General features: G+C 37.1%; 1 protein-coding gene across 1 annotated transcript; it reads left to right on the top strand.

The window, feature by feature from the left end:
- The first annotated feature begins 157 nt into the window (after positions 1-157).
- LOC127794342 (probable acyl-activating enzyme 17, peroxisomal) lies at positions 158-27663 on the top strand. The gene is made up of 14 exons (XM_052325359.1): positions 158-570; positions 1290-1419; positions 1534-1784; positions 2214-2418; positions 19029-19069; positions 19156-19278; positions 20340-20413; positions 21432-21652; positions 23300-23394; positions 23639-23855; positions 26259-26384; positions 26460-26558; positions 26916-27128; positions 27219-27663. The coding sequence occupies exons 1-14, from the start codon at positions 314-316 to the stop codon at positions 27318-27320; spliced, it is 2154 nt and encodes a 717-aa protein (XP_052181319.1). The 5' UTR covers positions 158-313; the 3' UTR covers positions 27321-27663.
- The last annotated feature ends 147 nt before the right edge of the window (positions 27664-27810 follow it).

Below are 27810 nucleotides of genomic sequence, written 5' to 3' on the forward strand. Positions count from 1 at the left end.
CGCCTGGACATGCAGATGATTCTTTGGACCCAACGGCTTGATTTCTTCTGGGAACCCAGTTTTGATTTGGGGTTAAGTTTGTTGAGATTCAGATTATGATTACTAAATTAATTCTGAATCGAGACCTTTGAAGATCAAAGATAAAATTTTTAATTTCTTGCCATGAAAGTCTCGTGTGAAGTGAACACAGAACAAGACAAAGCGAATCAACAGTTTGGGTAATGGCACAGTCAATGACGTCAAAGAGTCCAACCATTTGAAGCAATCAACAAATCTTATCATATTCGTTCTTCGAAGAGAAGACGGCGAGGCAATGGCTTACAAAGCTCTGGACCGCATCGTCCCCGCCGATATCGCGGCTTCGGGCGGCTTGACGCTCGTGGACGCCGAGCGGTTTTGCGAGAGCCTCTCAGAAATTGTCCGGGATTGCGGCCCTGCCACCCAGGAGACATGGCGGTGCATCTCCGGACGCCTCCTCAGCCCCGACCTTCCCTTCTCTCTCCACCAGATGATGTACTATGGATGTTATCGAGACTACGGACCCGACCCTCCCGCCTGGTTACCCGACCCGTAAGCCCCATCTTTATCTGTTCTTTTGGTTGCCGAGAAAACGCTGGAAAGTACGAGAAAATATTATTGTGCATCGATAGATTTTATCTGTTCTTTTGAAGTTCTCAAAAGAGTTTGTGATTGAACAACCAGATAGGAGATTCTTTCTTAAACTGGTTTTGGGGCTTCCTTCTAGAGTATTTTGAAAGAAAATAAGAGGTTTAAAAAATCATTGCGATATGAAGTTGTGATGGGAACGTCAACTGGGCTTGTGTGGTTTGAAGAAATTACGCAGTCCTCTTAAATTTCTGGTGCAAAGTGAAGCTATAGATTTGATAGAGAGACTTATGTTTAGCTTGAAGCTAAAAATTATCTGGGAAAAAGGGATAAAATGAAGCTGATTTGTTACAAATGTCATAAATTTTCCCTAATTAGTGATGAATATGGAAGGCGAGTTGTTCTTGATGGGGCCGGGGAAGCACTGTTACTGTCAGATTTGCTTACATTTATATTTATTGCGTATGGACTGATTTAACTCAGCGGATGATTGAACATATATAAGAGGTCAATTTATGTTGTTCCATTTTACTGGAGAGAATGTGATTTATTTGGTTGTTTTAGCATACATGAGTAAGACATGTTAATATGAGTATTAAAAAAGAGAAGAAAATTTAGTAATCCTCTAATCTTTATTATGTTAGTTGACAAATTAATGTAATTCCTCTGCATTTTGTGCTTAGGGAGATTGCTGCTACAACCAATATTGGCCAGCTATTAGAGAGACGGGGGAAGGAATTTCTGGGATCAAGGTATAAGGACCCCATGTCAAGCTTCTCCGATTTTCAGGAATTTTCAGTCTCAAACCCTGAGGTAGTATTTTAAAGTTCTCAACTGCTTATAGGGTTTTGAATGTATTTCCATGTTGTTGAATGGGGCAAAGGCTAATAAAGGTGCGATTGTTGTTTCTGTTCCTTGGGTTTTTAGGTGTTCTGGAGAGCCATATTTAATGAAATGTGTTTATCATTTTCGGTGCCTCCCCAATGTATTTTACGGGAGGATCCATCATACCCTGGAGGTCAATGGCTGCCTGGGGCACATCTGAATCCAGCGAAAAATTGCTTGAGCTTGAATGGTAAGAGGACTTTGGATGACACAGTGTTGATATGGCGTGACGAAGAAGATGATGGAATGCCTGTTAAGAAGATGACTCTTGAGGAATTGAGGATGGAGGTTTGGTATGCTATCTTAAAATAGAGCTATATAAGTACCCATGTTCCAACCCAATTCATTGTTCCATGAAGAAACGGGGTGACTCAATATATACGTGAATTACTTCTGCCACATCTGCTTCTGCTCTCAGAATTATGAAGAACCACCATGATATTTGCCAATTCCTCTTTGTGGTTTATCCTCCATGTTATTCTTTTGAGGGCTCTTGATTTTGCAGTATATCAATTTACACTCATCCTGTTAATCTGACAATGACAATGTTGTTTTTTTACTCCTAATCATTCATCATCAACAATATAGTTATTTGGGTGGTTTACATGTTCTACAGAAAGTAGGGGCACTTACACTCGATGAATCTTTTTGAATAGTTGATGAAAGGTATTTATTTTCTATGATGTTTTCTTAATCTTATCCTGTTGAGCTCCTGTTTGTAGGTTAGTTGCATTTGCAATTGAAACTCTGAGATTGGAGAAAGGATCTGCCATTGCAATTGACATGCCAATGGACGTTAATTCTGTGGTGATCTACCTGGCTATTGTTCTGGCAGGCTATGTAGTTGTATCAGTTGCTGATAGCTTTGCTCCAAGTGAAATTGCAACAAGGCTCAGAATATCAAAAGCTAAAGCAATCTTCACTCAGGTTACTTTCTTCCACCCTGTGTCTTCTTGTTAGATTTTTGAAGCAAAGAAATGGAGAGTATTATGTGCTGGAAAAAACCAGAACGTCTTCTACTTCACATTCATAAGATTATATACTAGTACAAAATACACTTTTTCTACAGTCAACAACTGCCCTTGACTGATAAAAAGAGATTTTGACTTCTAAATTTCAGCTAACTTTAGGGTGGACCACATGTTCACAGCCCAAAAACTTTAAATGCTGAACATCTAAAAACAACTTCCTTAATTTCTGCTACAGCCAGTTGAACAAAACAAAGCAAAAATAAAATATTCATCAAAACAGCAAAGTTACAGCAGATTAGAGAACCACTAACAATGTCACTGTTCTCAACACTCTTCCTTGACATTATTACTGGAAACACCAAGCAGTTCTCTTAGCTTTTCAAACCTTGCTTTGGGTAAGGCTTTAGTCATTATAGCTGCAACTTGCTCCTCAGAATTGCTGTGAATCAAGTCTAACTTCTTTTTCTTTCTCTGCCTCCCTATCGAAGTGATATTTTACTTTTATGTGCTTGGTCTTCCCATGAAATACTGGGTTCTTGGACATGGCTACAGCAGACTTGTTATCACAGTATATCTCAGTGGCTCCTCTGTGCTTCTGTTTTAAATCAGTCAGAATCTTCTTTACCCATGTTGCTTGATTAACTGCAGCGGCAGCAGCAATATACTCTGCCTCTGCTGTTGATTGAGCTACCTTGTTTTTCTTCTTGGAGTTCCAGCTGAAGAGACTTGATCCAAGAGTAAAAACATATCCAGATGTACTCTTTAAGTCATCATATGAGCCTCCTCAGTCACTGCCACTGTACCCAAGTAGCTTTGCATTTTCTGACTCCTTATACAAAATACCCAGGTTTATAGTCCCTCTGATGTATCTCAGCACACGTTTGGCAGCCTTGAAGTGTAACTCACTAGGACTTTGCATAAATCTTGACAATAAACTGGTGGCATATAGGATATCAGTCTGGTAACTGTTAGAACAGCCAATTAAACTCCTGTAAACACTTGCATCTATCTTCATAGCACCATCATTCTTGTCCAACTTCTCATTTTGAGCTAGAGGAGTTATAATTGATTTACAATTCTCCATAGAGAATTTATTCAGAATTCCCTTTGCATATTTCCTTTGGCATATAAAAATTCCACCTTCAAACTGCATAATCTCAATGCCAAGAAAATAAGACATCTTGCCAAGATCTGTCATTTCAAAAACTTTTTGCATCTCAACTTTGAATTCTTCCACCAGTTTGTAATTGCTGCCTGTGACTAAGAGGTCATCAACATAAAGAGAAATGATCATGAGATCAGAATTAACCTTTTTAACATAAAGAGTGGGTTCACTGCCACTTCTTTCAAATCCAGACTATTTAAGGAGCTATCAATCCTGTTATACCAGGCCCTGGGTGCCTGTTTAAGACCAGGCATAGCCTTATTCAACAAATTCACCTTATCTTCTTCACCTTTAATTTCAGACCCCTCTGGCTACTCAACAAAAATCTGTTCTTCAAGATACCCATTCAAGAAAGCAGACTTTACATCCAGCTGATATATTTTCCACCCATTTTGAGCTGCTAAGGCTATCAACAATCTGATTGTGTCATATATTGCCACAGGAGCAAAGGTATCAGAGAAATCTATCCCATATTGTTGTGCATGTCCCTTGACAACAAGTCTGGCTTTGTATCTATCGATTGAGCCATCGGGATTTAATTTCGTTTCGAATACCCACTTTACTCCTATTACTCTTTGATCTTCTGGCCTTGCTACCAATCTCCATGTATCATTTTTCTAAATCATGGCCATTTCTTCTTGCATTGCTTTTCTCCATTCAGATATTCTAACTGGTTCTTGAAAACAGCTTGGCTCTAAAACAGCTACATTTATCTCCATGCATAGATTTCTGACAATAACTTTGTAATACCCTATATTGCAAAATGTCAAGTAAGTTTAAGGAATTGAAAATCAGTTTGAGAATTTAGTTAAATAATTGTCGAATCGATGGAAGGGAGTACCCTAAAACGTAAATATCTAAGGAAAAATGTATGTCATTGACAAGTGTCTTGAGACATGATTTATGACACTTAAAAGAAATCGGAATAGAGACAATTTCTCAGTACGACTAATGTTAGCCTGGAAAATTGAATGATCATAAATGATGTAATACCTGAGATTTTTAGATTCAGATACTTGAGGAAATAGGATATTTTAAGGGATTGTGGATGTTTGGAGACAAAAGTTCAATTTCTGAGCCAGGGGCAAAATCGTAATTTTTTAGGTTCGAGTAAAAGTGTAATTTACACAAAAATTAGGGACATAAGCGTAATTAATCCATTCTTCAGGGACTAAAGTGAAATTAAAAATTGGCCCGGGGACCATGTTGAAAGGGGTAAGTGCAATTACCCAAAAATTCGAACCAAAATGTAATTCTTGAAACCTTTTTACTAGGGGCATCTGGGAGATTCAAGAAAAGCCTTATAATGACTTTAGAGATAAGGATGAAGCCTCATGACAACGTTAGACATATGATGAAGGCTCATGATGACATTAGAGATAAGATGAAGGCTCATGATGACTTTGGAGATAAGATAAAGGCTCAAGATGATATCAGAGATAAGATAAGGTTTGATTTGGATAAAATTTGAAATGATTACAGAAAATCTTAGAAGATTTACAATGATTGCAGAAGATCTTACAAGATTTTGGAATGATTATATAATATCTTAGAAGATTTTGGAATGATTATATAAAATCTTAGAAAATTTAGAATGATTGCAGAAGATCTTAAAAGATTTAGAATAATTGTAGAAAATCTTAGAAGATTTTGGAATGATTGTTGAAGATCTTAGAAGATTTTGGAATGATTGCAAAAGATCTTAGAAGATTTGGAATGATTATAGAAAATCTTAGAAGATTTACAATGATTGTAGAAGATCTTAGAAAATTTGGAATGATTGAAAAAGATTTTGAAACATTTGAAATGATTGCAGCATATGTATTTCTTGGTGGCGAAGTTTCCAAAGCCTATAAATAGGGGGTTCATGGGCCAAGGATTCTCTCATTTGAAATTGTGACAAATTTGTGCTAGATGAGAGTGCTTCGGATTTAGTGGATAGAGGGCTTTTAAGGCATACGCGAGGCATCGCACGCGTAAAGTACTTGGGCAGCGCGTGAGGGCGTGTAAGGAGGTGGTTTGGTCAAAAGACTTGAGTAGTTGCACGAAAATTGAGGTTGGACACAAGATTTGAGGTGTTTTCAGTTTCCTTCAAGGTGAGTATTCACCCCTCCCCCCTCAAAACTTTGTTTTGACTTGTGAGTTGTTCATTACTATAACTTGGTACTTGTTCTATCTAAACGTGTTGTGATTTCATGCAAAATGGTTTTGTTGCATGCAAACGATAACCGGTCACGGTTGGTTTATGAGGGAGGTTCGTCCCTAAACGTTTTGAACTTGTGGATTGCATTTTATAAAATATTGTTTATATGATACATTGAATTGTGAAAAGCGACATTGTCTTGCGTTTTGTGTGTTCGTATGGAATGTCAGTCTAAGATGTTGTCTAGATAGTGTAGCCATAATTCTCCAAGGGCGTGATGGAATAATAGGGGTATCTTGTGCTGGTGTACATGTCAGGATAGCTGCCTTGGTTTTCGTGCCGGGCAATTTGATCAGGAAAGTTGCACTAGGATGACTAGGTGGTCCATACTGTATTGTTCATGTGGGATGTCAGCATAGGATGTTGTTTGGATAGTGTAGCCATAATTCTCCAAGGGCGTGACGGAATAATAGGGGTATCTTGGGTTGGTGAGTATGTCGGGATAGCAGCCTTGGTTTCCGTGCCAGGCCGATTGGTTAGGGAAGTTGCACTAGAATGACTAGGTGGTTCAAGTGAAATTTTGGAGTGGTTCCTGGATGCTTAGAGTGGGAACGTAATCTCCGACGTAAATGTGGTGAGCCGGGTTCCTGCATTGATGTGACTCTCTTGGGCCAGGAGTTCGTAATGATTGTTCCCGAGATGTTGGAGAGATGCGTTAACTTGCCCCTCTTAAGCTAGAATCGCGTCATGTCGATGTGTCGGTATGGTGGCATAGCTTTTAGAGAGATTGCTCTTTACTCGTGGTAGGGTTAAGCACTCAGGATTCTCTTCGGCTAGGGCTTACCGAGTTGGTTGGTTTATTTCATGTCTTGCATTCATTCATGAAAATGTGATTTTGAACTCTCACTTAGATGATTCATCATCTAGTATAGATTTTGTCCCTGGAATATTTAAACGTTCCAGGTGAAGGAAGGGAATTGCCGAGGAGTGACGGCGATTAGTGGATGTTTTGTTTTATGTCGTTTCAATTATGTTGTTTATTTTGAGGACGTCATGTAAAACGTTGGTTTGACTTTATATTATGAATAAAGTGGTTCGATTATGATTTATTGAGGTTTCGATCTAGTTTCCGCATTTGAGATATTGTACATGTCTTAGTTTATTGATGGTTCATAGTTGATATACTGAGAAGGTGTAACGGGATCTTCGGGGAACGGTTTTGTGTTGAGTTTCCGTTGATTGGAAAAAAAATATCCCCGGAATCTTATGTTACTTAACGCCCTAGGAAGGCGGGGTGTTACAATTGGTATCAGAGCGAAAGTTTGAAATTTAAGGGACTCTGATTAGAGTGAAATTTTATTTGGAGACTTAAAAAAGTCTGATTTGGAGACTAATTGTTATTTCAGTTGAGAATTCATAAAACGAAATCCCTACTTGGAGATTTAGGGATTGTTGGGCGAAGTTTTAGGAATTGTTGATGACATAGAGATTTGTGATTTAGGACAAATCTTGGAAGATGACAAGGATTTTGAACTATGAAAATGAGTATGAGATGTTACTAGGAGAAAATTACATGAAGCTTTGGAGACTTAGGAAAAACCCCGATTGGAGACTCAGGGGTACTAGTGGGAATTAAAAATGATCGAGTTAGGAATGATTCGGTTTGGATTAAGGATCCTAGGGATATTGAACTTAGGATGATGCAATTAGTGTTTTTGAGAATAGAGTTTAAGGATTCCAAAAATCGATTTTGATGATAGGGATCTCAAGGTAGACATTGTGAAAATCAAGGTAAGATTACCTCATGGAAACGACTTGTGGGAACGAGTCATGTATGTTTGGCTTAGTATTGACTTAGTGGATGAAATGGTCAAGGTGTAGTCTTAAGCCTCGAAAGAGTTTCGAGTTGGAAATTTTAGCTGTCCTCGATTTGGGACGTGATTTAACGGTTCAATTTGTGTAGAGCCATTATGAATTTGGAGGATGATAGTATACACGTGCAGAGAAGACATGTGATGATCAAAAGTCTAGGTACGATCTTAAGATGAGACGTGTAGATAGGTTACGCCTAAGACAACCGCATAGGACTCAAACCAGTAGCAAGATTAAGATTACGTGGGTAAAAGTGTAGTTAAGCAAGGAACAAGAGAAAATGTTGAGAAGTTGATTGGGGATCAAACATCGACATATTACCTTGAGGATTAAGCATGGCTATAGTCAATTGATATCGAGTGATGTTTTGAAGATTAAAGGATGCGAGGAATAGTTTGATAATGCAGAATATTGAGGATAAAAGGATATACGAATTAATTTGATGATAAAGGATGTTATTTTGAGGAATCAATACGAAAAATGTCTTGGAGATGAGAATTTAAGATCTCTTGATGAAATAGTTATGCGAGAACGATGTAAGGATATTAGTAAGATTTCGGTTGATATTGGAAGTTGAATACAAAAAAATGAAGAGTCGGAGACAGATGGTGTCTCTCAATGAATTTTAAGATCTCTTGATGAAATAGTTACATGACATGATTAAAATATGATTGTGGACAATTAGCGGAAACTTGAGGTTATATAGGGTGATGAATATCTACAAGAATGAGGAAACAACAGTTTAGAAGAAATCTCGAATAGATTAGCACAAGTAAAGATCAAGCAATGATTAAGTTTGAGGTGACTTAAGGTGAGACATAGCTAATTTCGATGACAAAATCATTCGAAGACTTTATGTAATGCCTTGGGTTCAAGTGATTTTAAGGTAACTTGGGATTTGTGACGTTCATGTGAAAGCTTGGAGATGAAATTTAAATTTCGGGAAATAAAAAGTTTGAGTGTCTGATGGAAGACGACTTTATCCCTAGAGATTGTTAATTTCGAGGACGAAATTATTTTTAAGGGGGAGAGAATGTAATACCCCATATTGCAAAGTGTTAAGTAAGTTCAAGGAATTGAAAATCAGTTTGAGAATTTAGTTAAATAATTGTCGAATCGATGGAAAGGAGTACCCTAGAACGTAAATATCTAAGGAAAAAGGTATGTCATTAACAAGTGTCTTGAGACATGATTTATGACACTTAAAGAAATTGGAACAGAGACAATTTCTCGATACGACTAATATTAGCCTGGAAAATTGAATGATCATAAGGGATGTAATACCCGAGATTTTTAGATTCAAATACTTGAGGAAATAGGATATTTTAAGGGATTATGGATGTTTGGAGACAAAAGTTCAATTTCTGAGCCAGGGGCAAAATCGTAATTTTTGAGATTGGGGTAAAAAAGTAATTTATCTAAAACTTAGGGGCATTACTGTAATTAATCCATTCTTCAGGGACTAAAGTGCAATTAAAAATTGGCCTGGGACCATGTTGAAAAGGGGTCTAAGTGCATTTACCCAAAAGTTCAGGCCAAAGTATAATTCTTGAAACCTTTTTACTAGGGGCATTTGGGAGATTCAAGAAAAGCCTCATAATGACTTTATAGATAAGGATGAAGCCTCATGACGACGTTAGAGATATGATGATGATGATTAGGATAAGATTTGAAATGATTACAGAAAATCTTAGAAGATTTACAATGATTGCAGAAGATCTTACAAGATTTTGGAATGATTATATAATATCTTAGAAGATTTTGGAATGATTATATAAAATTTTAGAAGATTTAGAATGATTGTTGAAGATTTTGCAATGATTGTAGAAGATTTTAGCATATTTTGGAATGATTGTAGAAGATCTCGGAAGATTTTGGAATGATTGCAAAAGATCTTAGAAGATTTGGAATGATTATAGAAAATCTTAGAAGATTTACAATGATTGCAGAAGATCTTAGAAGATCTGGAATGATTGAAAAATATTTTGGAATATTTGAAATGATTGTAAAATATGTATTTCTTGGTGGCAAGTTTTCAAAGCCTATAAATAGAGGGTTCATGGCCAAGGATTCTCTCATTCAAAATTGTGACAAATCCGTGCTAGACGAGAGTGCTTCAGATTTAGTGGATAGAGGGCTTTTAAGGCATACGCGAGGCATCACACGCGTAAAGCACTTGGGCAACGCGTGAGGGCGTGTAAGGAGATGGTTTGGTCAAAAGACTTGAGGAGTTGCACGAAATTCGAGGTTGGACACAAGATTTGAGGTGTTTTGAGTTTCGTTCAAGGCGAGTATTCGCCCCCCCCTCTCAAAACTTTGTTTTGACTCGTGAGTTCATTACTATAACTTGGTACTTGTTCTATCTAAACGTATTGTGATTTCATGCAAAATGGTTTTGTTGCATGCAAACGATAACCGGTGACGGTTGGTTTATGAGGGAGGTTCGTCCCTAAATGTTTTGAACTTGTGCATTGCATTTTATAAAATGTTGTTTATATGATGCATTGAATTGTGAAAAGCGACATTGTCTTGCTTTTTGTGTGTTTGTATGGAATGTCAGCCTAAGATATTGTCTGGATAGTGTAGCCATAATCCTCTAAGGGCGTGACGGAATAATAGGGGTATCTTGTGCCGGTGTACATGTCAGGATAGCCGCTTTGGTTTCCGTGCCGGGCCATTTGGTCAGGAAAGTTGTATTAGGATGACTAGGTGGTCCATATTGTGGCGTTTGTGTGGGATGTTAGCCTAGGATGTTGTCTGGATAGTGTAGCCATAATTCTTCAAGGGCGTGACGGAATAATAGGGGTATCTTGTGTTGGTGAGTATGCCGGGATAACTGGCTTGGTTTCCTTGCCAGACCGTTTGGTCAAGGAAGTTGCACTAGGATGACTAGGTGATCCATGTGAAATTTTGGAGTTGGGATTGTGTGGTGGTTCCTGGATGCTTAGAATGGGAACGTAATCTTCGACGTAAATGTGGTGAGCCGGGTTCCTGTGTTGATGTGACCTCTTGAGCCTGGAGTTGGTAACGATTGTTCCCGAGATGTTGGAGAGATGCGTTGACTTGCCCCTCTTAAGGTAGAATCGCGTCGTGACAATGTGTCGGTATGGTGGCATAGCTTTTAGAAATTTTGCTCTTTGCCCGTGGTAGGGTTAAGCGCTCGGGATTCTCTTAAGCTAGGGCTTACCGGGTTGTGTTGGATTATTTCATGTCTTGCATTCATTCATGAAAATGTGATTTTGAACTCTCACTTAGATGATTCATCATCTAATATGGACTTTGTCCCTGGAATATTCAAACGTTCCAGGTGAAGGCAGCAGTGCGAAGGGAAAGGGAATTGCTGAGGAGTGACGGCGATTAGTGGATGTTTTGTATTATGTCGTTTCAATTATGTTGTTTATTTTGAGGACATCATGTAAAACGTTGGTTTGACTTTACATTATGAATAAAGTTGTTCGATTATGATTTATTGAGGTTTCGATTTAGCTTCCGCATTTGAGATGTTGTACCTGTCGTAGTTTATTGATGATTCATAGTTGATATACTAGGAAGGTGTAACGAGATCTTCGGGGAACAGTTTTGTGTTGAATTTTCGTTGATTGGAAAAAAAATATCCCCAGAATTTTACGTTACCTAATGCCCTAGGAATGCGGGGTGTTACAATTGGTATCAGAGCGAATGTTTGAAATTTAAGGGACTCTAATTAGAGTGAAATTTTATTTAGAGACTTAGAAAGAGTCTGACTTGGAGACTAATTGTTATTTCAGTTGAGAATTCATAGAACGAAATCGCTACTTGGAGATTTAGGGATTGTTGGTCAAAGTTTTAGGAATTGTTGATGACATAGAGATTTGTGATTTAGGACAAATCTTGGAAGATGACAAGGATTTGAACTATGAAAATGAGTATGAGATGTTACTAGGAGAAAATTACATGAAGCTTTGGAGACTTAGGAAAAACCCCGATTGGAGACTCAGTGGTACTAGTGGGAATTAAAAATGATCGAGTTTGGAATGATTCGGTTTGGATTAAGGATCCTAGGGATATTGAACTTAGGATGATGCGATTAGTGTTTTTGAGAATAGAGTTTAAGGATTCCAAAAATCGATTTTGATGATAGGGATCTCGAGGTAGACATTGTGAAAATCAAGGTAAGATTATCTCATGGGAACGACTTGTGAGAACGAGTCATGTATGTTTGGTTTAGTATTGACTTAGTGGATGAAATGGTCAAGGTGTAGTCTTAAGCCTCGAAAGAGTTTCGAGTTGGAAATTTTAGCTGTCCTCGATTTGGGACGTGATTTAACGGTTCAATTTGTGTAGAGCCATTATGAATTTGGAGGATGATAGTATACACGTGCAGAGAAGACATGTGATGATCAAAAGTCTGGGTACGATCTTAAGATGAGACGTGTAGATAGGGCCTAAGACAACTGCATGGGACTCAAACCAGTAGCAAGATTAAGATTACGTGGGTAAAAGTGTAGTTAAGCAAGGAACAAGAGAAAATGTTGAGAAGTTGATTGCGGATCAAACATTGACATATTACCTTGAGGATTAAGCATGGCTATAGTCAATTGATATCGAGTGATGTTTTGAAGATTAAAGGATGCGAGGAATAGTTTGATAATGCAGAATATTGAGGATCAAAGGATATATGAATTTTAAGATCTCTTGATGAAATAGTTACATGACATGATTAAAAGATGATTGTGGACAATTAGCGGAAACTTGAGGTTATATAGGGTGATGAATATCTACGAGAATGAGTAAACAACAGTTTAGAAGAAATCTCGAATAGATTAGCACAAGTAAAGATCAAGCAATGATTAAGTTTGAGGTGACTTAAGGTGAGACATAGCTAATTTCGATGACAAAAATCATTCGAAGACTTTATGTAATGCCTTGGGTATAAGTGATTTTAAGGTAACTTGGGATTTGTGACGTTCATGTGAAGGCTTGGAGACGAAATTTAAATTTCAGGAAATAAAAAGTTTTGAGTGTCTGATGGAAGACGACTTTATCCCTAGAGATTGCTAATTTCTAGGACGAAATTATTTTTAAAGGGAAGAGATTGTAATACCCCATATTGCAAAGTGTCAAGTAAGTTCAAGGAATTGAAAATCAGTTTGAGAATTTAGTTAAATAATTGTCGAATCGATGGAAGGGAGTACCCTAGAACGTAAATATCTAAGGAAAAAGGTATGTCATTGACAAGTGTCTTGAGACATGATTTATGACACTTAAAGAAATCAGAACAGAAACAATTTCTCGGTGCGACTAATGTTAGTATGGAAAACTGAATGATCATAATGGATGTAATACCCGAGATTTTTAGATTCAGATACTTGAGGAAATAAGATATTTTAAGAGATTGTGAATGTTTGGAGACAAAAGTTCAATTTCTGAGCCAGGGGCAAAATCGTAATTTTTGAGGTTCTGGTAAAAGTGTAATTTACCGAAAAACTAAGAGCATTAGCGTAATTAATCCATTCTTTAGGGACTAAAGTGCAATTAAAAGTTGGCTCGGGGACTATGTTGAAAAGGGTCTAAGTGCAATTACCCAAAAGTTCGGGCCAAAGTGTAATTCTTGAAACCTTTTGACTAGGGGTATTTGGGAGATTCAGAAAAAGCCTCATAATGATTTTATAGATACGGATGAAGCCTCATGACGACGTTAGAGATATGATGAAGGCTCATGATGACGTTAGAGATAAGATGAAAGCTCATGATGACTTTGGAGATAAGATAAAGACTCAAGATGATGTCAGAGATAAGATAAGGTTTGATTTGGATAAGATTTGAAATGATTACAGAAAATCTTAGAAGATTTACAATGATTGTAGAAGATTTTACAAGATTTTAGAATGATTATATAATATCTTAGAAGATTTTGGAATGATTATATAAAATCTTAGAAGATTTAGAATGATTGTAGAAGATCTTAGAAGATTTTAGAATGATTGTTGAAGATCTTAGAAGATTTTGGAATGATTGTAAAAGATCTTAGAAGATTTGGAATGATTATAGAAGATTGCAGAAGATTTTAGAAGAGTTGGAATGATTGGAAAATATTTTGGAATATTTGAAATGATTGCAGAATATGTATTTCTTGGTGGCTAAGTTTCCAAAGCCTATAAATAGGGGGTTCATGGCCAAGGATTCTCTCATTCAAAATTGTGACAAATCCGTGCTAGACACGAGTGTTTCGGGTTTAGTGGATAGAGGCTTTTAAAGCATATGCAAGGCATCACATGCGCAAAGCACTTGGGCAAGGTGTGAAGGCGTGTAAGGAGGTGGTTTGGTCAAAAGACTTGAGGAGTTGCACGAAAATCGAGGTTGGGCACAAGATTTTTGGTGTTTTTAGTTTCCTTCAAGGTGAGTGTTCACCCTCCCCCCCCCCCCAAAAAAAAAAAAAAAACTTTGTTTTGACTTGTGAGTTGTTCATTACTAAAACTTGGTACTTGTTCTATCTAAACGTGTTGTGATTTCATGAAAAATGGTTTTGTTGCATGCAAATGATAACCGGTGACGGTTGGTTTATGAGGGAGGTTCGTCCCTAAATGTTTTGAACTTGTGCATTGTATTTTATAAAATGTTGTTTATATGATGCATTGAATTGTGAAAAGTGGCATTGTCTTGCGTTTTGTGTGTTCGTATGGAATGTTAGCCTAAGATGTTGTCTGGATAGTGTAGCCATAATTCTCTAACGGCGTGACGGAATAATAGGGGTATCTTGTGCTGGTGTACATGTCGGGATAGCCGCCTTGGTTTCTGTGCCGGGCCATTTGGTCAGGGAAGTTGCACTAAGATGACTAGGTTGTCCATATTGTGTTGTTCATATGGGATGTCAGCCTAGGATGTTGTCTAGATAGTGTAGCCATAATTCTCCAAGGGCGTGATGAAATAATAGGGGTATCTTGTGCTGGTGAGTATGCCAGGATAGCTGCCTTGGTTTCCGTGCCAGGCCGTTTGGTCAGGGAAGTTGCACTAGGATGACTAGGTGGTCCATGTGAAATTTTGGAGTTGGGATTGTGTGGTGGTTCCTGGATGCTTAGAGTGGAAACGTTGTCTTCGACGTAAATGTGGTGAGCCGGGTTCCTGCGTTGATGTGACCCTCCTGGGCCTGGAGTTGGGAACGATTGTTCCTGAGATGTTGGAAAGATGCGCTGACTTGCCCCTCTTAAGCTGGAATCGCGTTGTGTTGGTATGGTGGCATAACTTTTAGAGAGATTGCTCTTTGTTCGTGGTAGGGTTAAGCGCTCAGGATTCTCTTGGGTTAAGGCTTACCGGGTTGTGTTGGATTATTTCATGTCTTGCATTCATTCATAAAAATGTGATTTTGAACTCTCGCTTAGATGATTCATCATCTAATATGGACTTGTCTCTAGAATATTCAAACGTTTCAGGTGAAGGCAACAGTGCGAAGGGAAAGGGAATTGCTGAGGAGTGACGGCGATTAGTTGATGTTTTGTTTTATGTCATTTCAATTATGTTGTTTGTTTTGAGGACGTCATGTAAAACATTGGTTTGACTTTATATTATGAATAAAGTTGTTCGATTATAATTTATTGAGGTTTCGATCTAGTTTCTGCATTTAAGATGTTGTACCTGTCTTAGTTTATTAATGGTTCATAGTTGATATACTGAGAAGGTGTAACAGGATATTCGGGGAATGGTTTTGTGTTGAATTTCCATTGATTGGAAAAAAAATATCCCTGGAATCTTACGTTACCTAACACCCTGGGAAGGCGGGGTGTTACAAACTTGGTGCCTCTTACCGCTTCTTCTTCATCAATATTTGAATTAATGTCTATTGAAGTCTCAACAGAAGTTACATCTTGTTCTTGGGAAGTCTCTTCCTCAATTTGCTTCTTGAGAGGGGACCAAATCTGAGATTTCTCCCAATCCCAGCACGCATCTCCATAAAATTTCACAGTTGTTCCTATCTCAACCTTTTTTGAGAGCAAATTGAATATTCTGTACCCTTTTACATTGTTGCTATAACCCAAAAAAAATGCCTACATCTGCTCTTTTGTCTAACTTATCTCTTTTAGCTTCTGGTATATACACATAACAAATGCATCCAAATGTCTTCAGATGATTCAGTGAAGGTTTTGTTCCAAACCAGTACACAAATGGAGTTTTTTTCATCAGCGATCTAGTTGGAAGTATGTTCTAGAGATAAACTGCAACATTCACAGCTTCTGTCCAAAAACTTTTAGGCAGCTTCTTCTTTATAGCATGCATTTGGTCATCCCAAGAACTGTTCTGTTCTTTCTTTCACATATCCCATTTTGCTGAGGTGTGTACCTCACTGCAAGTTGATGGTGAATGCCATTAGCCTCACACAACTTCTTGAACTTTTCTGAATTATACTCAGAACTATTGTCAGTTCTAAGTGCTTTAATTTTCCACACTTGCTTTGAAGTTTTGAATACTTTGAAGACTTCAGATTTTTTGCTTCATAAAGAACACCCAGCACATTCTAGAAAAGTCATCAATAAATAATATGAAGTACCTACTCCCATTTAGTGATGGAGTCCCCATAGGGCCACACACATCAGAGTGGATAAGTTGAAGGTTCTCACTAGCTCTCCAAGCATTACCTGTGGGAAAAAGGCAGCCTGTTTTGCTTTCCAAGCTGGCAAATCTCACACATTCTCCCATAATCATGTATATCTGGCATATTAGAGGCTAGTTGCTTGTCATGCATAAGTTTTAATAATGAAAATTTGAATGACCAAACCTCATGTGCTAAAGGGTGGATGCATCTACTGAACGTACATAAGCATTTGAATTTTTCCATTTTAAGGAGAAGCTTCTATGTATCATTTTAACATGCATCAATTCACAACCAGCAGGGTCCAATATCATACACATTTTGTCCTTGAAAATCAGTGAATAGTTGTTCTCAAGCATTTGACCAACACTGAGCAAGTTTTTATCTATATCAGGTACATTACATATATCAGAGATAAGTTTGGTACCTGAGGGAGTGATTAGAGCAACAATCCCTTTGCCTTTGACCTCCTTGAGCTCTCCATTTCCAATTCTAACACTTGACTTGTAGGTCTTGTCAATTTCTCTAAAGTTGTTTATTTCAAAGGTCATGTGATGAGAACACCCACTATCCATTAGCCACGATTCTGAGCTGCATTTGGCCGAATAACAACTAGCAACAAACAAGCAAGCTTTCCTCTAATTGCTGTGCTGACTCCTCTACTTGAGCTGGTTGAGCTTGTTGTTCTCCGTTATTCTTGCAAACCTTTTCAACATGACCCATTTGCTTGCAAGCTCTGCACTGTACTCCAGGTCTGTACCAGCAGAACCTTTCAGAATGATTATTCTTCTTACAGATTGAGCATGGTGGATACTTACCTTTCTTAACATCCACCCTACTTTCTGGCCTTCCTTCTTTGCCTTGTCCCTTTTACCACCATAGCTCTTTCTGCCTCCATTAGTTGTAGGTGCTTTTCCTTTCTGAGGATTCACCTTGCCTAATAGCCCTCCTCTGCCCTGTGGCTTGCAAAGCATTTACCAACTCAGCTAATGAAATTTGAGAAAGATCTCTTGACTCTTCCAGCAATGAGATCTTTGCTTCAATTTTTTCTGGTAGACTTATTAGAACCTTTTCCACCACACGTTTATCATTCAATTCTTCACCCATAATTCTGATCTGATTTACAACCTTGAGAAGTCTGTCAGAGAATTCCTTCACAGTCTCTGATTCCTTCATCTTGACAGATTCAAATTCTCTCCTTGAATTGAGAATTTTCATTTTCCTAGTTCTCATGCTTCCCTGGAACTCTTCCTTAATCTTGTCCCAAGCTTCCTTTGCTGAAGTATATGCCATAATCCTAATAAAGATAGACTCAGAAACAGCTGCATGAATAGCTGATAGGGCTTTGAACTTTTTTCAACCTCCTTGCTGTGATGCTTTATCTGAGCAATGGTAGGATTTGCCCTCAAAGGTGGTGGATCGTCTCTGGTCTCTGTTACCTCCCACAGATCATAAGCCTGCAGGTAAGCCTTCATTTTTATTGCCCAATAGGCATAGTTTTCACCTGTGAACTGTGGTGGTGGTTGTGCTGAATAATGACTGGAAGCCATCTGCAAAGTGTTTTTATCCTGCAGATTTCCTCTCAGCTTCTATGTTTCGAACAATCACAGCCCTTTCTAAGATGAGATTGCAGCTCTGATGCCACTTGTTAGCTTTTTGAAGCAAAGAAATGGAGAGTAATATGTGTTGGAAAAAACCAGAACATCTTCTACTTTGCATTCATAAGATCATATACTAGTACAAAATACACTTTTTCAACAGTCACAACTGCTCTTGACTGATAAAGAGACTTTGACTTCTAAATTTCAGCTAACTTTAGGCTGGACCACATAATTCACAGCTCAAAAACTACACATGCTGAAAATTTAAGAAACATCTTCCTTAATTTCTGCTGCAACCAGTTGAACAAAACAAAGCAAAGATAAAATATTCATCAAAACAGCAAAGTTACAGCAGATTAGAGAACCACTAATAATGTCACTATTCTCAACACTTCTTTCTTAGATGGCCATGGCAGTCAAATGTAAGTGAGAAAATCTATTTGGAAGTATTGTTGCTTGTGCTTCTATGGTCACATCAGCACTGACTGGAATGTTTTCTTATCATTGCGAAGGTCCATCTAATTCATTCTATTAACTCATGGTAAAAAATGCATTTCTTCTGTGGAACAATTTGAAAAAGAGATACGAGCACCAAAAAATTCTGCTGGTAAGGGATCTGAGCTACATCAAGTGAATACTGCCTGACATTTAATGCTTAACTATGACTATAAAAGCTTTTGAATTGGTTGTCTTGCATTCTCTGGAATTAATTACTGGTGTACATACAAGTGGAGATTGAGACTTCCTTTAAGGTACAAGAATCAAAGCAAGATGAAAAGAGATTCTTTTTCTCCTATAAATGACTCCTGAAGATTATGATTTTAAATTGGAGCATCTCATAAAACTACTGTCTTTCGCCAAGCCCCATTCATGAACCTGTTCGTTGTTCTATTTGCAGGACATCCATGTGCATCAATTATATAGAATCAAGGAGGTGACAAGATTTGATTGTGGGAGCTTGTCTCTAAAATCATATCTTGACTGTTTTTTCAAACTATAGTGTGTGGGTGCCTTGTCTTGTTGCATGACTATGCCAAATAGTATATTTTTCCTTGTATTTGTTTTAGAATGGATCCCAATATTTATTAAATTATTGTTTCTCAGTCATTTACAAACCATCATCACTAGATATTAGTTACACGTATCTCCCATCTTGTCATGTGTGGATTTTTTTTTCTTCTTCTTGACTAATATTATCATTTGTCAAAATTTTCTTCCTCAGGATTTTATTATTCGTGGCGGCAGAAGATTACCATTATACAGGTAGAGTATCTTCTCCTTTAATGAATGCCATCTTCTTTCTCATGTATGTTGTTATTTATTTCTGACATATAGATCCAAATCTGCAGTAAAGTTATTGATGCGCAATCACCCACGGCAATTGTTATTCCTAGAGGCTCCCACTTTAGGCTGAAATTGCGTGATGGTGACCTTTCTTGGGATGCATTACGTGCCAGAGTGAAAGATTTGAGGTGATAACTCTTCTGTGCATGCTTGATGTATACAATCTAGTTTCTAATGGTTTTTGTAGGTTTTACCATTAATTCTTAATGGAAATTTACATGTTAATTTCATGATTAACCATACTCGATAACTTCATGATATCTTTGAGATTTCAGGCTGAGCAGAGAGAACAAAAAACAGGTGCACTCATGAATGGCAGAGATGGAAATAATAATTTACACAATTGATAATCTATCTTTTTTTTACTTTCCAGAAAAAAAATCATTTTTCCTTTTGGGAGTATATAAGGAAGTTACATGATATGCATGATTTACCTGTCACTATTGCGGATAGAACTGTTTAGAAGCCATCTTGGTTGAATTTCTGTGGCTATCCGGAACATAAATTACAAGGTTGCAATAAAGGAAATATTTCAGGCAACTTTTTTGATAGGTTTACCTATTGCTATTTTTAAGGTAAGCATGATCACTATGAGATTGATAATTGGTCTTACTAAGAAGCTCCACATCAATCGTCCAGACAGGCAACTACTGTTACAAGCCATAAAGGTATCCTAAAACTTTGAATTAGATAATTGAAACTATAAAACTAAATGAAAATTAGTTAGAGTATAACCAAAACATACAACTGTTTTTGATTCACTAAGGTCAGGAGAATCACAAAATTCAAGATTGGTCCTTGTAATATTCTCTAAATCATTTGTCCAGACAAGGAAGAAATGTGGCCTCAAATTTTGTAGTGCTGAAGCACAAGATTTTAAAGTTGCATGCATATATACAAGAGCATATTCTTGGAGCAGGTCACCACTCTCAAATAGTGGTTGAAGTAACTGATGGAAGTTATGGAATGGTGGTGTACTGTTATATTATCTGTTATTCCGTAATTTTATTTAACTTTGGGTTAGAGTAGCCCCCCACCTGGTGGGATTAAGGTCCATGATTGTTGTTGTTGTTTTTGTGTTAAGAGTAGCTTGTAGTTGACTGACATTGATGAGAAGTTCTGCACTTTTCTTTGTCATTGAAGCTCTAGTTTGGTGATGTAATTGTTTATTTTGATGCCAAACTTGCAGAGGAGTTGAATATTTTGCAGTAGAACAGCCTGTTGAAGCATTCACCAATATCCTTTTCTCTTCTGGAACTACAGGTGCCATAATTTTTTTAAGTATATTACATTAAATATGTTGACTTCTTACATTTGTATATGTAATATATATGACATCCAGATGATCCATCCCATGGTCAATTTATATCTAGTATTGGTTGTTTCTGCATGAAATGAAATGGATTCCAAAACACCAAGAAGTTTGGGCTATATAACATTTGCAAGTTTGGACATGATAACATCAACAATAGCTGAACCTTTTTCTTTTTTCTATTTTTCCTGAACTGTTTCTTTTTACTTGATCAATAATAGGTGAACATTTAATTTTTCAAAAAATTTTAGATGGCCAATACATCCAGTGATTTTCAGATCGAGTGAATAAGGAAATGTTGGTCCATATACAATGCTGACTGGTGTCAAAATAAAGATTGACTTACTTCTGGGGAATACCCTATCCACATAATAAACTGGCTACAAATTGCTTAGAATTGGCTGCTAATAAAATCTTCTGATACTGATGAATGTTTTACCTGTTGTCCTAGTTTCCACAATCTTGATTGTTATTGTTTATTCCAGTGCAGCAGATGCCACAGTTCCGACTCACCATGTCATTGGGATTGATTGTTTTCAACATTTACCCCCTTTATATCTCTGTTAGTTTTCTGTGATTTTTGCATTTTGAGATAAAACCCTTATCATTGTTGTAAATCACTCCATTTATTAGGGAATAATATTAGGGTCAACAAAATAGTGGCTGTACATACACATCAATATAATTACATAGCATCATTTGATAAAAGCTATTACTAAAAAGTGTGTACCTGTATCAAAAACCTCCCTAATCTTAAAAGATTTTTTATGGTAGTCATCATTTAATATTCTGAATTTTTTTTCAACATGCTTTTCTTTTCTGTTAATTGATTGACCTTAAAGTTTCATAGCGAAATATTTATGATTATTTGACAACTGGTGAGTTGGATCTACCAGAGTGCAGTAGGTTGAAGAGGATAAAGGTCCAGACTCCAGCTAACAAGATTAATTGGGTTCATTTATGGTTCAGGAGATCCAAAGGCAATTCCATGGACCACCTTAACACCTCTCAAAGCTGCTGCCGATGGTTGGTGCCACGTGGATATCCACAGAGGTGATATTTTTGCTTGGCCCACTAATCTTGGATGGATGATGGGTCCGTGGCTAATCTATGCCTCACTGTTGAATGGGGCATCTATGGCTTTATATAATGGATCTCCCCTTGGTTCTAGCTTTGCAAAGTTTGTCCAGGTAGATCCCCTTCTCAACATGGAAAGTCTGTTATTATTGTTGAATTGTTGATTAGTAACTCATCTAAAAAAATTTAAGTTGTCAAAGAGGAGAGCAACTTGATCATTATAGTTAGCAGCCCTTCACAGGCAACTGTTGTAATCATGGGGTTTGTGTTGAGGCTGAGACAATAATCTCCTCTAATACAAAGTTCAATTTTTGATCACCAATTATCTAGAAGCTTAATTTCTTGGTAACTTTATTAGTTTTTATCCTCAAATCAATATTTTATATTTTTCTGCTGTATTTGTACTGTATGATAAATTGATTGTGCTAGTTACCTTATTGTCCTGAAGACTTATGCCTTTTTCAACAATTTGTCATGCGGAAAACCACTGAAGAAATTAGCAGAAAACTTTATAGTAATGATCATCCTGGTTGATGCATACTATTTTTTCCTGGTATGATGTTTGTCAATCTTGATTCTGTTATGGTGTAAACACATGGTAGTGTTTTTCCTGAGTTGTAGTTATAATTATTAGATCTTTCCAAGATAAATAGGAAAGAATTTCATTTATGCACGATAGGGAACTTGTATTTGCAGGTTTTGAGCTGGAGTAACCCCTAATCTTTATAGGTGTTCTGCTAGTAATGCTCAGTGAGGGGTTTAATACGTGATCAACTAGTGTTATTGGGCAGTCAAATGGGGTGTATAGCAAGTCTAGAATGTTCTTAGCACTAAAATCTTTATATTTTAATCAATAACAACCACACCCCTCATAGTAGTAGGATTGGCATATTGAAAATATGTGCAACCTTTCCATTTTAATGAAGGTCATTGGGAGTTATGTTTTATGAAATAAAGCTCAGGATTACACCTTGTATTTCAAAATCTCTACTAATTTAACTATTGATGCATTTTCCACTATTCTGCCCTAACATACCCTAATCACCTCTGGTTGTTTCTCTCTACTTTGAACACCTAAGCACCATAACTAATCCAGAATTTCTAGCACAACCCTCAAATCAGTTGACTTCAAAAGCAAGCCATCACCAATCTTCCTTATCTATGACATTGCCATATCTGCTGCCCAAAGAACCAATTGCAAGATGCGTCATTCTTAATGTTTGTAAGAGCCTGGTAAAAAAATGTTAATTACATCTGAAAATGATGCTTGGGTAAAAGAGATCTTTCCTTTAACTGTCTCATTGTGAAAATTAGTTAAAGGCAACAAATAAACTGGAAAATCTGTCCTTTGCTAGGTGACAAATAGCTACTATTGGATTGGTAACTAATGTGTTCTGTAACTTCGAAAGTTTTTGAAGGAACCTGAACCTAGCAGAAGAGCATGATATCCATAACTTTGGTGTCTTGACATCCTTGTCTTGGTCAATAGCTAATCCTTTTGCTGATAATGACATTGCAGCTCTATATTTCTTAGTACAGTATATGTGGAACAATGAGAACCAACCTTCTGATGGGCCAAGTAACATTCAAAATTTCCAGATGAATTCCATAATTCTGTTTATATCAAGGAATTTTGTGGTTAAAAGTTTATGATACTCAGTGAAAACAGATGTATGAGATAAATGCCTAATATATTTCATCTCGATTTTTTGGAATTCTCTTTGGATGTCTTATTCACTTGAATCATCTGATTTGTCTAGGATGCTAAAATAACAATCCTTGGTGTGATCCCGAGTATTGTACGGACATGGAAAACTACAAATTGCACAGCTGGCTGTGATTGGTCAGCCATTCGGTAAGTCCTGATTGTACCCTTGAGCTTGTCTATCTTCCATATAGCAACAAATGTCTTCATGTATGTCAAATTTGGGGCATCTGGGTCGACGAGGGTGGGGTTTGCATGTTCATATATATAAAATGATTTTTTTTGCTAGATATATAAAGTGAATTTATTGTTTGTTTGTAGACACATTACATGTAAAATATGTTTTTTCACAAAATTTCCTGTCTGAATCTTGGTTGATTCTTCTGAATGTTAGTTGCTTTGGCTCCACTGGTGAGGCATCTAATATTGATGAATATTTGTGGCTGATGGGGAGGGCTCAATACAAGCCGGTCATTGAGCTCTGTGGTGGAACAGAGATTGGCGGTGGATTTATTGCTGGATCATTATTGCAGCCTCAATCTTTGTCTGCTTTTAGCACACCAGCAATGGGCTGCAGTCTGTTTATTATTGGCAATGACGGAGTTCCTATTGTAAGCACCATTTAACCTCACATCTTGAAGAAGTGAAAATAACTGCCAGCCAAAATTGCAACGAAAATTCTGCAGAAACAATATTTACTTCTTGTGGATGCCTGCACTTGCAATTACTTGTGCATTGTGAAACAACTCCATCTATTGGTTCCCTCTGATCACTTTTATTCAGTTCTAATAAGTATATAGTGGTCCATTGGAAGACATGACACTGGCAATAGGCAAACATAAGAGTCCTATGCATGACCAGACAAATGTACCTTGTCCTGGTCTTTTCTAGTCTTTTTTGTCACTTTGGTGACTGTAAATTTATCATGGCATTCCACCAACTAGTTTCAAGTTTTAAAGTCACAGCATACACATGTCCTGGATTTTATTTAGTTATCTTTGTCATGCATAACATTGTCTTCTTATTTCCAATGTCTTTTTGGAACTGCAAAATTTCTTATTCATTCCCTTACGATCTTTATATATATATAAATTAGCTAAAGCAAGAGAAAGAAAACAAGGGATCTAAGCCAAGTGAAATGCATAAAAGATGAAAACCAAAATGTATTAGTGAATGAGGGAGCGATTAAGGAGAGATGGAAGGAGTATTTCACAAAATTATTCAATGATGATGGGGACACAAGAGTTAGGTTGGGACATCTTAATAATTCCGAAAGGAACGCGAGCTATACATTTTATCAACGCATAAGTTCAAAAGAAATAAGACAAGCATTAAAAAAGATGAAAAATCATAAGGCGGTGGGACTAGATAATATACCAATAAAAGCATGGAAATGCATGGGAGAAGAGGGCTTCTCCTGGCTAACGAAATTATTTAACGCGATCCTTAAATCAAAAAAGATGTCAGATGAGTGGGGGAAGAGTACTTTGGTTCCTTTATACAAGAACAAATGAGATGTTCAAAACTATGAAAATTACAGATGAATTAAGTTAATGAGCCATACCATGAAACTCTGGGAGAGAGTAATAGAGCAAAGGCTCAAAAAATAAACAGACGTCTCAGAAAATCAGTTTGGTTTCATGCTTGGTAGGTCAACAATGGAAGCTATATACCTACTGAAACGCCTAATAGAAAGGTATCGGGATCATCAGAAGGATCTGTATATGGTGTTTATAGATCTAGAAAAAGCTTATGATAGGGTCCCTAGAGAAGTATTGTGGAAGGTTTTAGAGAAGAAAGGAGTCCGAATAGCCTATATATAAGTCCTTAAAGACATGTATCACGGTGCAGAGACAAGGGTCAGAATATGCGGAGGGAATACTGAACCGTTTAAAATTACAATAAGACTGCATCAAGGTTCTGCACTAAGTCCATACTTATTTGCTTTAGTAATGGATAAACTCACTAAGCACATTCAAATAGAAGTGCCATAGTGTATTCTATTTGTAGATGACATAGTGTTGGTGAATGAAACAAAAGAGGGAGTGAACACTAAGTTTGAGTTGTGGAGAAACAATTTAAAATCTAAGAGATTTAAATTAAGTAGAAAGATAACAGAATATATAAAATGTAAATTTAGTAAGAATGCAAGAGTGGATGATGTTATAATAAAATTGGAAGACCAAATCATATAAAGAAAAGACCATTTTCGATATTTGGGATCAGTAATTCAAAAAGATGGAGAAATTCACGAGGATGTCACGCATAGAATTAAGGTGGGTTGGCTAAAATGGAGAAATGCATCGAAGGTGTTATGTGATGGTAAAATCCCATTAAAACTGAAAGGAAAATTCTATAGAACAACTATAAGACCAGTTTTGTTGTATGGCTCAAAATGTTGGGCAGACAAATACTAGCATAAGCAAAAGACGAGCGTAGCGGAGATGAGGATGCTAAGATGGATATGTGGCCATACAAGAAAAGATAAAATTAGAAATGAGGTTATTCGTAATAAGGTAGGAGTAGTGCCAATTGAGGAGAAGATGAAAGAGACTAAAGTAAGATGGTTTGGTCATGTGAGAAGAAGACCAAGAGATGCTCATGTGGGGAGAGTTAATGAAATTGAACAATTAACCAAAAAAAGAGGTAGAAACAGATCCAATAAGACTTTGGGAGAGACATTAAAGTTTTATATGAAGTATATGGGCTTAAATGAAGATATGATAAAAAACAGAAATATATGAAAGTCTAGAATTCATATAGCCAACCCCACATAGTGGGATAAAGGTTGGATATGTTTGTTGTTGTTGTTTATTCCCTTACTATCTTTATTTTACTTTATGATGCTTGTTCAACCAACAGCTACAACTAATGTATTGGTGGAAGTTTGTTTTATTATGACTTTAACCAAGCTGCTCATTTTTGGGGAATTGGATCCAACAAATTATAATTTATCAATCGTTCTAGAAATTCTTTACTGGAATCAATCAAACTAATCTTTCCATCTACTGTAGCCACCAAATGTTCCGGGGATTGGTGAATTGGCTCTTGGTCCCTTGATTTTTGGAGCTTCCAATATGTTGCTTAATGCTGACCACTACAGTATCTACTTTAAGGGCATGCCTGTTTGGAATGGAAAGGTAAGATTGAGGCCCACCTATTCTTCATCTGGGGCATTTATCTTTCTTGAGCTCGTGTTGATTTTCCTTATTCAGGTTCTGAGAAGGCATGGGGATGTATTTGATCGTTCCACTAGAGGATACTACAGGGCTCATGGTCGAGTGGATGATACAATGAATCTTGGGGGCATCAAGGTTTGTATGCAATATCAAAATCTGACCTCTGAAAGAATACACATTGGTTAATGGAGTTCAAACCATGTGATTTAGAAGCATGGCAAGTTCTAGATGCACACATTCCTGTACTATCTTTGTTCTGCTGATTCATTAAACGATTCTTAGGAACTTCATGCATTTGTCATTGCCCCTTTACATTATGCTCAAATTGGAACTGTTCACGGTCGCATGGATTATTACAATGCCTGTAACCTTATCATTCAGTTCAAAATGCTACAGCTGGATCCTCACATTGGTTGATGAAATATCATTTCTTGTCTTGTGTTCTGTTTATATCTTCAAAGATATTATAACCGTTTCTTTGCATTTGAGCAGGTAAGTTCAGTTGAGATTGAACGCATCTGCAATGCAGCTGACAACAATATCCTAGAGACAGCAGCTATCGGGTTGCCACCTCGAGGAGGCGGGCCTGAGAGTTTGGTAATTGCAGTTGTTTTCAAAGATTCAAGTGACTCAGTCAGAGACTTGAACAGGCTAAGGGCCTCCTTCAATTCTGCACTGCAGAGTAAACTAAATCCTTTGTTCAAGGTATCAGTTAACCACTGAGCAATCCCAGTGTCTTGCTGTCAAACTTCTGAATTTAGATCCGCATGTTGAGCCCTCTGCTTCTGAATGCAGGTTTCTTATGCTGTACCCCTGCCATCTCTTCCTCGGACCGCGACAAATAAGGTCATGAGAAGGGTTCTGAGGCAGCAGTTTGCTCAAAGTTCTAAACTCTGATCTGTTCTGTTTTCCCCAAACCCCCTTCAAAACCAAAATGTAAAATCTCTTCAGTTGTTTATGAGGGTGTTCTTTCTCCGAGTTTAGTTTAATGATCCCATAGGCAGTTCAAAGTAAAAGTTTGGATTTTTATGGTTTCTTTGTACACTCTGGACTGGTGCTTCCGTGCAAAAATGTGTAACTGGTGGCTACATCCTACCATTTTTGGAGTAAGAAAACAGTGAAAATTGGGTGCCACCTGTAGATGGGTGCGTCCTGTCCAGGGGTGCATTAATGGTAGCTCTGTAAATGATACTTTTTCCATAGAAATTTGATAGGCCAAATCTATATTTTTCTCTCTATATTTTTACTCTTTTTCATTTGATCATTTAAAATTTTTTGTTATTTTAATTATATCCGTAAACTTCCATTCTTAAGTTAATTTAATTCCTATATTTTTTATTTTTTTCATATTGTAACTTAAACTTTTTTTTATTAGTATTACATTTTT

Source organism: Diospyros lotus, chromosome 2 (genome assembly GCF_014633365.1).
Source record: "Diospyros lotus cultivar Yz01 chromosome 2, ASM1463336v1, whole genome shotgun sequence".
NCBI classification, from domain to species: Eukaryota; Viridiplantae; Streptophyta; class Magnoliopsida; order Ericales; family Ebenaceae; genus Diospyros; species Diospyros lotus.

What these genes read in the sequence shown, in the direction of transcription:
- LOC127794342 (XM_052325359.1), top strand. Translation starts at nt 314, where the DNA reads ATGGCTTACAAAGCTCTGGACCGCATCGTCCCCGCCGATATCGCGGCT. An exon ending in GCCAGAGTGAAAGATTTGAG is followed by an intron (nt 19,279 to 20,339) that starts GTGATAACTCTT and finishes CCAAACTTGCAG; the next exon opens with AGGAGTTGAATATTTTGCAG. An exon ending in GCAATGACGGAGTTCCTATT is followed by an intron (nt 23,856 to 26,258) that starts GTAAGCACCATT and finishes CATCTACTGTAG; the next exon opens with CCACCAAATGTTCCGGGGAT.